The sequence below is a fragment of the Austrofundulus limnaeus genome, unplaced genomic scaffold (genome assembly GCF_001266775.1).
Source record: "Austrofundulus limnaeus strain Quisiro unplaced genomic scaffold, Austrofundulus_limnaeus-1.0 Scaffold93, whole genome shotgun sequence".
NCBI lineage: Eukaryota > Metazoa > Chordata > Actinopteri > Cyprinodontiformes > Rivulidae > Austrofundulus > Austrofundulus limnaeus.
Window position 1 is genome coordinate 707548 of NW_013952495.1, and position 14555 is coordinate 722102.

Consider the following 14555-nt stretch of genomic DNA (forward strand, 5'->3'; position numbering starts at 1 on the left):
ATCTTTTGACTGACTTGAAAAAGGATGGCATATTACAATATGTGATGGTTAATATTATAAAAAGCTCATGTAATTCTCATTTCTACCACTTTTTTTTTGGAAATTTTTGTTGCCCCATCTGAAATTTTTTTCAATGTGTTGCTAACATAAAATTTAAAATTACCTTGTTTKTTATGTTTAATATGATCTATTGCAAGTAAAATACAGATTTATATTTGTAAATCATTGCATTTTGTTTCTTTACACAAAGTTCAAACTATTTTTTTTAATTGGGGTTGCATCTCTAAAAACATAAGAACAGGTGTACACTGCAGACACTTGCACCTATAATAGCAGGGATTAGGAAAAAGGTCAATGTAACCCGTTTCCCTGCTAGGTTCTGATGGGATTAAAATCCATAAAAGTCCAAGCTTTTCAAAGCTCTGAACACATTTCTGAATYTCAACCTTCTGAGAGAACTTTAACGAGGCAATGTGCATCGATAAAGTCAAGCAAACTTTGAAAATGAGAGAAAATGTGCTTCTACGACAGCCGGAGCTGCTGATGAAAGCAGAGGTTTGCACTCTGACATTGAGAGTTAATTTAAAAAAAATTACTGCACATTCCTGCATCTCACATGAGGCAGAGCTGCACTTTCCTAAATGTCGGAGTGTGTTTGTGTGAGTTGTTCAGCAGGAGAAAAAAAAAATCTGTTTATGTTTGTGAGCATGGTAAATGAAAATGTGCACGTGTTGCGAGGCCTGACATTAACATAACTCTGTCCTGCAGCACAAGGTTAATGATAAAATCTGACCTGCTCACTGACTGATAGATCAGATTATACCTCCCCCCCCTCTCCTTCTGCACACACACAACTCTCTTTAAAAAGCAACACACACACATTTTAAAAGAGCGTGTCTCCATATGCATACACTAATTAACCGACACAACAACAATCCCATGCCTCATCCAAACACTGCTCAAGCTGTCGTCTTCTAATTAAGGCCGGTGGGGGTGAACTGAACAATATAAAAGTTAGACTTAATGTTAAATGATTCAGAAAATTTAAATCACGTTTTTGTGGTTTTCTTGAATTTGCTTTGCAAGTTTTATGAACTTAATTAGAGTTTCTACAGCAGTAAATATGTGATCAGAAAAACTGAAAAGTTGACCATTCCTTCCTCTCAGAAAGCAAAAGTTAAAACATTTTATTGCGTCGTGAGTCTTACCAGAAACTGATCCATATTCAGAACTGTCTCAAAAGTGTTGATGCGCTCCCTCATCGTCTCAGCTGCTTCTCCTGTTTGTTGCTGCTGCACAGCCGCCAACGTACAATAAGTCCCTCTCACATCTGTCCTTCCCTGTCTTTGACTGTGCAGAGGGCACAGACCATTTCTGCCTCCTTGCAGTATAGAGTCCAGTGACTGACAGGTATGGTCACACACATCCCCCCCACACACGCACACACACACAGATGCATGCACACACACACAGGGGAAAGCAGCAGAGGTTAATACAGGCACTTGAGGGTTGACAATAAAGTGTCAGCAGCTCTTAATTCAGAGGGGAAGTCTCTCAGTCAGGCAGCCAGACCTGCAAAGTCCTGCAGCGATATTAGAAATGATCCCATGCAGGCGGGACACGAGCTTCAGGTATGAGAGTAATACCTGCTGACTGAGAGGGGAACAGAACCATGTTCAGTCTGTATGGGTCTGGATGGATAGCACTGGACTGTATTTTAAGTGTCTTGAATGCTGATGACACACTTCAGTAAAGCTTAATCAGTATTCAATATTTCTGGTTTGGTGTTTGTTTCCACTTTCTTTACAGTTCTTTGCAGAAGTTTTAATTCACCCATTTCCTTTTAGTTTGATTCCAAAAAGCCAGATTTTCACCTTTAAAGTGGTCTTGATCAATAGTTYGTCAGGCTTTCTGAAGGTCTTTTAAAGTGTTCCTTTAAACGTTGGTTGTTTTTTAACCTCTCCTGCTGCCCTTGGATCAAAGTGACCCACTCGGTCACAGTTTTAGGCCTTCATGGTCCATTTGGTTTCTACAGTGGAAATAAAAATGAGTCAATATGTTTTGGAAGGGGTTTAAAAATCTAAAAAAGTTCAAAGTTTAACTCTGATGAGGCTGGTACTGAAGCTTTTCCCTCTGAGACTACTGCAACAACTACATTTTAGTTCTTCTACTAGTACTTGTAAAGCATTTTCTGTGTCTTTTGCCTAAAGTACACTCCTTTAAGTTTAAGAACAGGAAAAAACTATAAAACAGATGAAAGGACTGTTTTTTTGACCAATAGAGTAAAACACAAATGTGAGTGAGCCATACAAAACCATCCGGACACAGCTGTGGACTAATTAGCTTTTAATGTGCCTCCAATGGACACCAGCTAAACAGTGACCAGAACCAGGAAACACATCCAGAAACAAACCTCTTCACATCCTGACTCCGCCTCATGATAAATGAAAAGGGGCAGGCTACCTCTACACGCAGTCAAAATGTCAGACATTATTCCTCACCCTAATGTATAATCACAGTTCTTATATGTGTTGTTTTAAATCAGACATGTATCTAATTAAAAGCCTCCTGAGTCTGTGAAACCCTGGTCAAGAGTCCCACAACCCAGTCTGCACATGAAACCATGACTTAAATCAGAGATAACCACATTATAAAAAGATATTACTGTTCACCTAATAAAAAAACTATACAATGTGTATAGTGTCTTTAAAAGTCAGTAGTAAACAACCCCAACAAATTTTTTTCAATTGGTAGGACAATAGTGTATTAAGTAAATCTAAAAGAAACCTTTTAAAAAATTAAATCTTGAAACAGAAGCATCTCATAGTTTGCATGCAAACTACCTTTCTGTCTGAGTTTGTTGTTTTATTCATTATTGTTCATTTCATAACCTTTGAAAATGACTTGTGGGAGAAATGTTATGTTACATACAAGAAATATCCTCAGTGTTCATTAGACCAGGGCAGTACATTACTGTTTCTGCCCTCTGTTTTACATTTTAATACATCAACATTTTGCATCTTTCAGTAAAACTTTATAGCGTAGTTTACAGAGGTGCAGATTTACATTTACTTCATTACAGTTTGTAATGTTTTTGAGGATCTGTAAATTTACTAAGTTTTTTTAAACCCTAACTTACTTTTAGTTTATTTTCAAAACATAAAAATTACACATTTACTTAGTTACATTAACATTTAACACATCATTACACACATGTTCTTCTAAAGAAAATGTGTAAATTGGTTCAAATTTACTCAACTTGGTTTCGTGGAACCAGCTGACATAACTTGGTAAAGTAAATTCAACATTATTTCTTAGAGTTTGTGTAAAAGTACTTCTACCTTTACTTTCCTGATTATTGTGAGCAGTTTACTGAAGTACTTTTCTTATCAGTGAAATTTATTTCTACCAAAGTTATTTCCTGTTAAAGTATTTTTACTTTTACTTTTTTGAACTGCACTCAAAAAACAGATGTGTTGGATTTACTTTACCAATTTTTGTTAATTCCCACTCAACTGAGTTGATTAAGTGTAAAGTAACTTTCACAGTTTTTTGTTAAATAAATGTGAAAGTTGCTTTACACTTGGTGGAAATTGTTGACATGCCATCTCCRATAAGTAATCAGTTTTTTGAGTGTGCTTTAAACACCTCTTCAAGTTTGTCATTTGCAAAATTAATTTTAAAGAAACATTACCACTAGTTTTATTTAAAAACTGAAATCAAAGCATTTTCTTGATTTTTTTTCCCTTTTAAATTAAAAACTTTGTTTTTATTGCTCCTTAAGGCCAGAAGTTAATTGACATAAGATTTCATTTCAGGGCTCATTTCTTTAAAACTGAACCAGTCTGTGCTTTTATGCTTTGGTTTTTCTAAGTGTTTCTATGTTTCCCTGTGTTTCTCTGCCCTGCAGCCCCGCCCACGCTCACCTGTTTCCCCTTGTGTCTCCTTCAGGTGTTTCTTGTTTGTCCTCATTAGTTTGCCTTCATAATCTGTGTCCTGTGTTCAGTCTGCGTCGGATTATTGTTCTGTCAACCCTAACTGTCTCATGTCTCCATGTTTCCTGAGCACTGTGACCAAGCCAAGTGAGTTTTTGTGCTGCACTGCCAGCCTTTTTGATTTATATTAAAGACCTTATTTTTGAGTTTTTGAACCTGCCTGCGCCCTGGGTTATTTGCCTGCTAAAGCTTGACAGAACCCCGTTCTTCAAAAGTAGCGTACATCAATCAGTCTCTGTTTACAGGAGAAGTATTTCATGTTTTTCCACTCACACATTTCTATAAAGGTACTGTACATCTGAAACCTGATTTTTTAAATGCCGCAGATACTTTCTTCTTCTTTCGTTCACCTTTGTCTGAACTCTCTGTCCAACCTTTCACCTTTCTTCCCTTCTTGTTCCCCCTTTAAACTTTCCCTCTCACCACCCTCGGTCCCCATCCATCCAACCCCCCTCTTCTCTCCCCTGAGCTGAAACTTAACTCATAGATAATTTTAGCAGGAGTGTGACCCAATGTTCACTGACACACTTCTGTTCTGCACTGTTTGTCTTTTTTTTTTCTTCAGCTCGTCTCTCTCAGGAGGCTTTCAGTCCGGAGAGATGGTGTGCTTTAACCTTTGCTCAAAACAATGACAGGTTATTGACACTATTTCTTAATGTGGCGTTTTGTAGATATAATACGGCTGTAATTAATTCGTTATAACATTACACCCACGTCTGAAATTGAAAAGAACATTCAGTGACAGCAAAACCTTGTGAAATTTAATGGCTTAATCTTCCACGTCCCGCTCGTTCCAGCGTGCAAGACATTTGGCAGGTGAACGATGAATCCCTTTGGTCACTCGTAATATCTGAGACTTGAGCGATCCGTTTCATTGCTCTGCTTCTCATATAAACCGTTTACACAACATGAAGTGCAACATGCAAATCAGACACAAACACACAGCCAGTGTGTGCGTAGAGAGAGCAAACACACAAGCGGCACTTTGTTTTTCGCCACCCGGCTGGAGTGTGTCTGTCAGCGTGGCAGGAGTCCACAGAGGGAGCTTCCTTTCTGTTAAGGTCGAGGGTCAACAATGGCAGTGCCTCTTGGAGGGAATTAAGACAACCGTACAAACTCAGCATACATTAAACTAAAAGATATGGAGGTCAAATCATTTTAAAACTGAACAAAAACATTTATGTCTGGCCTGTAGAACAAGTATAACAAGTGGAGAAACTTACTCATTTTAAATACCTTGGAAACAATATATTAACTAGACAGTGGCTCAAACAAGCTCTGAGTCCATAACAAATATTTAACTTTTGTTTAAGAATATATTTATAAGGCTTCTCACCACTTTGACTTATCTTTTTAGTTGCTGCAATCAACCTAGAAAAAACTTCTCTTTGACATTTTTTATTCTGTCTACTGTAGCCAATTTCTCATAAAATATACTGGTTCATGTTGCTTAAACGTTTTCATATAAAAATGTGAGTATGCATGTAGTATGTAAGCATATACATATATGAGTGTATATACATGCATATTTATGTACTGTATGTACATTGTGCAATTTCAGATATTTTACACAATTTTAATTGCAAGCTAATTTAATGAAGTTTGTCTTTAATACAAATCATAATTTGGGTCTCTGTTATGGGTTTTGTATTGAGTTTTGTTTTGAAACATGTTTTGTTTGTTCAGTAGAGGTGTATTCAGTCTTATGTCACTAGATGTCCACCAATCGAGTCCCTTTTTTCATCTTATTTCATGCTTCCTGGATCTCATTAGTAATCTGCACACCTCATGATTTCAGATGGCTTGTGAACCCAAGGTTGAAAACAAAACCCAAGAGCTTTAAGATAACACCAAAAGACTCTATTTACAAAACAAATTTCTGACATGGCAGCAGTACTACTTCAAAAAATATAAATACTTGGAAAGCTCAGGAAGATCTACAAGGAGGAAATCACATCTGATCCTGATTATCTTATCTGTCCTGAGTAAACTGTTGTGTTTAAACAAATTTAACATTATTTTGACACAAACTATGTATAAAAATTACTCTACACGTATGACACTAACTTGAACTGATGACTGGTTAAAAAACAACTTATAGGTGGGTTTCTTGATTTCAGTGCAGCGTTCGATATTATTGATCAAAAACTTTTATTTATGAAATTATCTGCCTATGGCTTTGAAAAAAATCAGCTATTATGAATCTTAGTAATAGAAAACAATGTGTTGTCTTGTTCCCCCTTTAAAGCTGCTTGGGACCTTTTATTTTTTAGTATTTTTGTGAATTATATATGCTTTGTGTTTTAAGTAACACATCTGCTATTGTTTATGCAGATTATACAACAACGTATGCATCTTATTACAGTTCAGATCAGGTAAATGAGGCGCTGCAACAAGAACTGTCTGTTTCTGAGTGGGTGACAGAGAACAGGTTAAAACTTAATGTGTCAAAAACTGAAGCATTCTGTGAGTCTGTCACTTGTTTCTGCCCTGACTGGTCACCAGCCTCATCGCAGCTGCAGCTAATCAGGATCAGCTGCCAAGGGTTCATAAGGCTGTTCAGAGGACAGGATCGGCGCTGATGCATAGCTTGCTCTTGGGTAAAGCACCTCGAGCCTTTTAGTATACAGTATTTACTTACCTGAAGTTTGTTAACCCGTATTCTGTTTACTTACCTGTGTGCAGTGAAAACACATTCTGGATCATCCTGGAACCAATCCTCAACTCCAGCCTGTTAAGAGAACTTACCTGTGAGCCACTTACCTGTGCTGCTGCCTGTCTGCGTCAAACCAATCTGGAAACCTGTGACTTTGTTTTGGACTTGCCTGTTGAACTCACCAATTGGACCCTCTCCTCTCAGAGCCAAATCCTCCAGCTTCTCCTGTAAGATAAATAATTATTAATCAACATTTCAACAAACAATTTGCTCTTCAATCTGAACTGGAACTCACTAAGTCTTCCCTTTCCCTTACAGCCCTGAACCAGCACCTGTCACCTGTAAATAAAAATACACTTACCTTTTATATTGAGTCTCTGAGTCTGTTTGTTACCAAGCTGCTCACCTTTGGTTGTTTTGAGAACCTGACATTATGCATCAGCCAGATGCAAGGCCAAAGGGTGGTTCTGGTGACAGGCAGTCTGAGGGTTATCAGGACCCTAAGATATTAGAAAATCATAACATGATCCAACAATTGTGTTTGCTCCAACAAAACACATCTGCATTATTGGATTAAGTATCTAATCGTGCTTTTTCCATAGACAAACTAGCTACATTAATTCCTTCTGCACCTGTTAACCCACCAGCTGCTGTCACCTTGCGGCCAACTACCCCCATTACCGCCCGAGAACCAGATCTACGGCCCTCAGAACTTTTTGATGGTAATGTAGACCACTGTGGTGGGTTTTTACTACAGTGTAAACTGGCTTTTGCCCGATCACCATCTTTGTTCCCTAACCATTCGGCCCGCATAACCTATATTGTGTCCGCTTTAAGGGGTAAAGCTCTTCATTGGGCACAAGCTTTTCTTGATTCACATTCACTTGATACCTTGACCTCCCAGTTATTTATTCAGGAGTTCCAGCGAGTATTTGATCATCCCCCTCCAGCAGGAGGAAGCATCCAAGTGTCTACTCTCTTTATGTCAGGGATGGAAGTTGGTGACGGAACACTCCGTGGACTTCCGCATTCTCGCCGAAGAGTCTGGTTGGGATGAACTGGCATTACAAAGTACATTTACTAATTCACTTTCTGAACCTGTTAAAGATCAGCTTGTCTCCCGGGAGTTTGGACGAACTGATCTCTCTTGCCATCCGCATAGACAACCGACTAAGAACGACGTAAGGAAAGAGACTCCATTTCCCATAATCCCCGGCTCACCAGTTTCCGCATGCCGGCGGAAGTGCCAACTCACCAACATTCTACTTCAGTTGAACCTGAACCCATGCAAATCGGCTGAACCCGTCTAAGACCTGAGGAACGACAAAGATGTTTTTCCACGAAGGTCTGCATCTACTGTGGAAATAAGGGACACTTTGTGGCCACTTGTCCGGCGCGGGGAAATAGGCTGGCTCGACAGTGAAGCAGGAGGTATTTTCGGGTCCATCTAAACTCTCTCCTGCCTCATTTTCTCTCCCTGCTACCATCATGACGACTCAGAACAAACTGCCCATCTCTGCTCTCGTGGACTCAGGTGCTGAACAAAACTTAATCTCCAGTGACCTTGTGGACCAGTTATTAATCCCCACTATTCCTCTCGAGACTCCCGGTTCCATCGCTGGAGTAACTGGTCAACATTTGACTCAAATCCATCATAAAGTGAGCAACCTCCATGTCATCGTCTCGGGCAATCATCATGAGTCCGGTGAGTTTCTTGTTTTTGATTCCTCCTCGCCCCATTTAATTTTTGGGTACCCTTGGTTAGCTACTCATAAACCTGTTTTTAACTGGAGAGAAAAGAGTTGAAACCTGGAGTAAGTTTTGCTCACAAAATTGTTTGAAATCAGCTATCATCATTTCTGTTAAAGGAAATGAAGCAGATTTGTCCAAGGTCCCACAGGTTTATCACGATTTAGCGCCTGTGTTTAGTAAACAAAAGGCCCTGTCACTTCCTCCACATAGACCATTTGACTGCGCCATAGTTATTACCTGGTGCTCATACGACTGTGCCATAGCGTTATTACCTGGTGCTCCCCTTCCATCTAGTCGTCTGTATAATTTGTCTGGCCCAGAAAAAGACTCCATGAAGAGTTACATCGAAGACTCCTTATCCTCTGGAATCATTTGTCCGTTCACATCTCCTCTGGGGGCAGGGTTTTTCTTTGTTGAGAAAAAAGATAAATCTCTCAGACCTTGTATTGATTATTGTGGACTCAATCAAATTACTATTAAGAATAAATATCCCCTGCCATTGACTCTGTTCATGACCAGCTCTACTCCGCAACCATTTTTTTCTCTAAGCTTGATCTGAGGAATGCATACCATCTTGTGAGGATAAGAGAGGGGGATGAGTGGAAGATGGCTTTTAAGACTCCACTTGGGCATTTTGAATATCTGGTGATGCCATTTGGGCTCACCAATGCCCCCGCCGTCTTCCATGCTCTCATAAATGACGTCCTCAGATTTCTTATATGACTTTGTTTTGTCTATTTGGATGATATCCTTATTTACTCTAAAGATCAAAAACAACACGAGTCTCATGTGCGAGCAGTTCTCCAGCATCTCTATGAAAATCAACTTTTTGTAAAAGCGGAGAAATGTGATTTTCATGTGTCTTCTGTTTCCTTCCTGGGGTTCATCTTCGAGAAAGGACAGTTCCATACTGACCCCGAAAAGGTTCGTTCCATCACTGATTGGCCTGTTCCTGAAGACTGAAAACGGCTCAAACGCTTCCTGGGGTTTGCAAATTTCTATCGGCGTTTCATCAGCTATTACAACAAAGTCGCCGCTCCTTTGATCCAGCTTACCTGTACACTCAGAACCTTTAACTGGACCCCTGAGGCAGACAAGGCATTCGGTGAGTTAAAGGCTCTGTTCTCTACTGCCCCCATTTTGTGTCATCCAGACCCCACAAAACAGTTTATTATGAGGTCGATGCTTCTGACCTAGGGGTTGGTGCTGTCTTGTCACAAAGATCAGAAAAAGATAACAAGACTCACCCCTGTGCCTTCTTTTCTCGGCGTTTGTCTCCCGCTGAGCAGAATTATGATGTGGGGAACCGAGAACTGTTGGCTATTAAATTAGCACTAGAGGAATGGAGACACTGGCTAGAAGGTTCAGATCAACCTTTTGTAATATGGACTGATCACAAAAACCTCACTTACCTGAAAAATGCTAAAAGGCTCAATCCTCGACAGGCCCGGTGGTCTCTTTGCTTGTTTCAGTTTTACCATTACCTACAGACCCGGGTCCAGATATGTAAAACCAAATGCTCTCTCCAGACAGTTCTCACCCTCAGGTACCAGAAACTCAGATGACAACATCATGCCCACCAGCTGTTTCGTGGGGACGCTTACCTGGGACATTAAGAACACTATTGTCGTGACTCAACAATCGGAACCCGACCCAGGGACCGGACCCACTAGAAAGAAATTCGTCCCTCGAGCCATCATCAGCAAAGTTTTGGATTGGGTCCATAACCATCGGTTCACCTGTCATCCCGGCACATTCTGTATGTTGGTCTTCACAAAGAGGCATTTCTGGTGGCCCACAACGAATTCAGACATAAAAAGACTTGGTTTCAGCATGTCCCACGTGTGCTCAAAACAAACAACCAGCCACCTGCAGGTCTTCAGCCTGTCCCGGCACGCCCATGGTCCCATATAGCATTGGATTTCATCACTGGTTTACCCCCATCTGAAGGTAATACCGTGGTACTCACCATAAATGACAGATTTTCCAAAGCTGTACATTTTGTCCTTTTAGCCAAGATGCACTCTGCCCTGGAAACTGCTCAACTTCTGGTCTCCAACGTCGTCAGATATGAACAAAATTCACGAGTGGTCCAGGCCTGTCGTACATTTTACGAGCAGTCAGTCTGCTGTTATCCAGACTGATTTTCCTCCCTAATAACTTTATATTTCGTTAGTTTGAAGATATTTTGAGTTGAAAATAAATTACACTCYATAATTATCTTGACAATAGGCTATTCTGCTTGAATTAGAGTTATAATTTAAAATGTAATAATTTAGACTAACAATATAAATTGTCCGTCCGTCCGGCTTATCCGGGATCGGGTCGCGGTGGGCAGCAGCAGAGAGACCCAGACTTCTCTCTCCCCAGCGACACTTTCCAGCTCGTCCCGGGGGACTCCGAGACGTTCCCAGGCCAGAGGGGRTACATAATCCCTCCAGCGAGTCCTKGATTTTCTCCAAAGTGCCAGACTTATTTTGAAATCATTTTAAAATGCTTATTTCAGAACCGCAACTGAGACCACTTGAGACTGCGCACGCGTGTGTGTGTGTGTGTGTGTGGGGGGGGGGTTCGGTGCGCAGCGCTGTGTCTTCTGAATAAATGAAAATGATTTAACACAGCTGTTTATACTTTTAGCAGCTCTTTTTTTATTCCACAGCTGACCTGCTAAAAATGACAGATTTTCTTTTCTGGATCTCTGACAGACGGACYTCAATCTCTGAACTCGTAAAGTTCTTTTTAATTATCCCTTTAGCCAAGATGCCCTCTGCCCTGGAAACTGCTCAACTTCTGGTCTCCAACATCGTCCGTCTTCATGGGATTCCTCTGGATGCTGTTTCCGATAAGAGGGCCTCAATTCTCCTCACGTGTATGGAAAGCCTTTTGCAACGCATTGGGGGCCAAGGTCAGTCTCACCTCAGTGTATCACCCTCAGTCCAATGGCCAGTCAGAGGCGTAATCAGGAGCTGAAGTCCGCCCTCAGGTGCGTGATAAATAACAATCCCTCTAATTGGTCCAAACATCTCCCCTGTGTGGAGTATTCTTATAACTGCCACACCTCATCTGCCGCTGGATTTTCATCTTTCAAAGCCTCTCTTGGCTATAACCCCGCCCCCCTCTGTTTCCCAGCTAAGAAGCCGAGATCCTGGTCCCCTCTGTGCAGTCTCATGTTTGCCGTTGTCACCGCATCTGGAGCCAAACTTAAAGGGCCCTTATGACAACTGCACAGCAGAATAAGAGGTTCGCTGACCGACACCGCTCTTCAGCTCCTACTTACCATGTTGGACAGAAGGTATGGCTTTCCACCCGAGACATTCACCTTAAAGACATGCCTAGAAAACTATTCCCCAGGTTTATTGGTCCATTCCCGGTGGACAAGATCATCAATCCTTCTGCCATCAGACTCCATCTCCCTGCCTCCATGAGGATATACCACCTCTCACATTTCCCAATTGAAACCTGTGGTCAGCAGTCCTTTGTGCCCGCATGCCAACAACCCTCCACTCGCCCGGCTTGTTGATGATCACCCTGCCTTTACTGTCCGGCGCATACTGGACGTCAGACGTTGGGGCCGTGGCTTCCAGTACTTGGTGGACTGGGAGGGATACGGCCCTGAAGAGCGCAGCTGGATTCCTAGGTCCTTTATCTTGGACCCCTCTTTAATTTCTTCTTTCTACAGGGAGCACCCAGAGAAGCGTCTTTAATCGCCTGGAGGCGATGCTTGAGGAGGGGTTACTGAGGCATTCTGTGAGTCTGTCACTTGTTTCTGCCCTGACTGGTCACCAGCCTCATCGCAGCTGCAGCTAATCAGGATCAGCTGCCAAGGGTTCATAAGGCTGTTCAGAGGACAGGATCGGCGCTGATGCATAGCTTGCTCTTGGGTAAAGCACCTCGAGCCTTTTAGTATACAGTATTTACTTACCTGAAGTTTGTTAACCCGTGTTCTGTTTACTTACCTGTGTGCAGTGAAAACACATTCTGGATCATCCTGGAACCAATCCTCAACTCCAGCCTGTTAAGAGAACTTACCTGTGAGCCACTTACCTGTGCTGCTGCCTGTCTGCGTCAAACCAATCTGGAAACCTGTGACTTTGTTTGGACTTGCCTGTTGAACTCACCAATTGGACCCTCTCCTCTCAGAGCCAAATCCTCCAGCTTCTCCTGTAAGATAAATAATTATTAATCAACATTTCAACAAACAATTTGCTCTTCAATCTGAACTGGAACTCACAAAGTCTTCCCTTTCCCTTACAGCACTGAACCAGCACCTGTCACCTGTAAATAAAAATACACTTCCTTTTTATACTGAGTCTCTGAGTCTGTTTGTTACCAAGCTGCTCACCTTTGGTTGTTTTGAGAACCTGACAAAAACGTGTGGTTTTGGGTTCTAAATATTTTATTAACTCCAATGTTTGATATTTTTTTGAAACAAGCAAATGGAACAAGTGAAGGATATTTAATTAAGTGCTTTTTGTCTTTTTTTGTTTTAAAGTGCTTTGCGCTGGCTGTTTTTGATTTGTGGTTTTGTTTTAATGTGTTTTTAATGACTTGTTGGACTTAAAAGAACTATCTCTGCTACGGTGGAGAGTAATGGGAAATCTTTTAAATAAACAAACTATAGCAGGCACAATGCAGAACTTTAGAACAAAGTGAAGGAAACTGAATAAAAGGGAACATTAACGAATCATCACAACCTGGGAGCAGAGATAACTGACAGTGTGTGGGGCAGGAGCAGAATAGTGATAGGAACACTGGAGAATAGAGAAACTGGAAAAGACCCTACATAAACCCCCAAAAAAGCTATAAGAAAACCAACAATACCACAGATCCTGACATGGACAATCACCCTTTCCAGTACACAAACTTACAGGTTTTCCTCTGCGTTTTGTCAGGTTATGCATTAAAACTAAAGTTCAGACCTTTTGAAGCAGACTCTAATGAATACAGTATATGACCTTGGTTTGAATAAAACAGAATTGGGAAACTGACATTTTCTTTCTTTAAAGAGGGGCCAAACAGAAGTTGAAAACTGCTGCATTACACGCTGATTTATATGGAATTCTGTAATTGCAGCAACTGCTAGCTGTAGCACTTCAGGTGCAGCCTGGGAAACATTGAGGCAGGAACATCAAATATTATTGCTGGAATACAACTGAAATTGATAGCTATGTAAAAGTTTTTAAAACGACTCACATGAACGACTGTAAAACACTTTATAAAGGAGTTATGTTAAGATGAATATCCATATTAGTCTGGTCCCACCTGGACTTAGCTTGATGATTGAAGTCAAAGTTGTAGTAGTAAAACGTAGTAAAAAATTAAAACATTGGGCCTCATGCAAAAACCGTTCGTAAGCACAATTTGTTCTTAAATTGTGCGTACGAGTGATTTAGGAGAATTTGTGGCATTCACCAATGTTTTCGTATTCTAAGATTGTTTTCAGATATGAACAAAATTCACGAGTGGTCCAGGCCTGTCGTATATTTTACGAGCAGTCAGTCTGCTGTTATCCAGACGGGTTTTCCTCCCTCATAACTTTATATTTCNGAGTGGTCCAGACCTGTCGTATATTTTACGTGAAGTCAGTCTGCTGTTATCCAGACGGGTTTTCCTCCCTCATAACTTTATATTTCGTTAGTTTGAAGATATTTTGAGTTGAAAATAAATTACACTCTATAATTACCTTGACAATAGGCTATTCTGCTTGAATTAGAGTTATAATTTAAAATGTAATAATTTAGACTAACAATATAAATTGTCCGTCTGGCCGGCTTATCCGGGATCGGGTCGCGGTGGGCAGCAGCAGAGAGACCCAGACTTCTCTCTCCCCAGCGACACTTTCCAGCTCGTCCCGGGGGACTCCGAGACGTTCCCAGGCCAGAGGGGGTACATAATCCCTCCAGCGAGTCCTTGATTTTCTCCAAAGTGCCAGACTTATTTTGAAAACATTTTAAAGCAGCTCATTTACACACTTTTCTTGAAGATAGAAGAGTTTGTTGAATCTGACGTGACATGTTCGTACAAACCATTTGTACGAACAAAAGTAAGAGAAATTTAGGATAAGAATACGAACATGTTCTTGCATGAGGCCCAATGAGCTTACAACCACATCAAATTGCAGTACAATAACTGGTAAATGGACTGACTTGTAT

The 14555-nt window shown here is 40.9% G+C and overlaps 1 protein-coding gene across 5 annotated transcripts in view; it reads right to left on the reverse strand.

Annotated features, from left to right (window-relative positions):
• clcn1b (chloride channel, voltage-sensitive 1b) overlaps window positions 1–14555 on the reverse strand; it is a 46561-nt gene that overhangs the window by 28266 nt on the left and 3740 nt on the right. For 2 of the 5 annotated variants that reach the window (XM_014012596.1, XM_014012597.1), the window contains exon 1: window positions 1209–1581. The exons of 1 other annotated variant lie outside the window; for it this stretch is intronic. In XM_014012596.1, the coding sequence (XP_013868050.1) occupies window positions 1209–1262 (54 nt within the window). In that variant the 5' untranslated portion in view covers window positions 1263–1581. Of the gene's footprint in view, window positions 1–1208; window positions 1582–14555 lie in introns of those variants that run through there. 2 more of the 5 variants (XM_014012594.1, XM_014012593.1) reach the window with 2 other exon arrangements.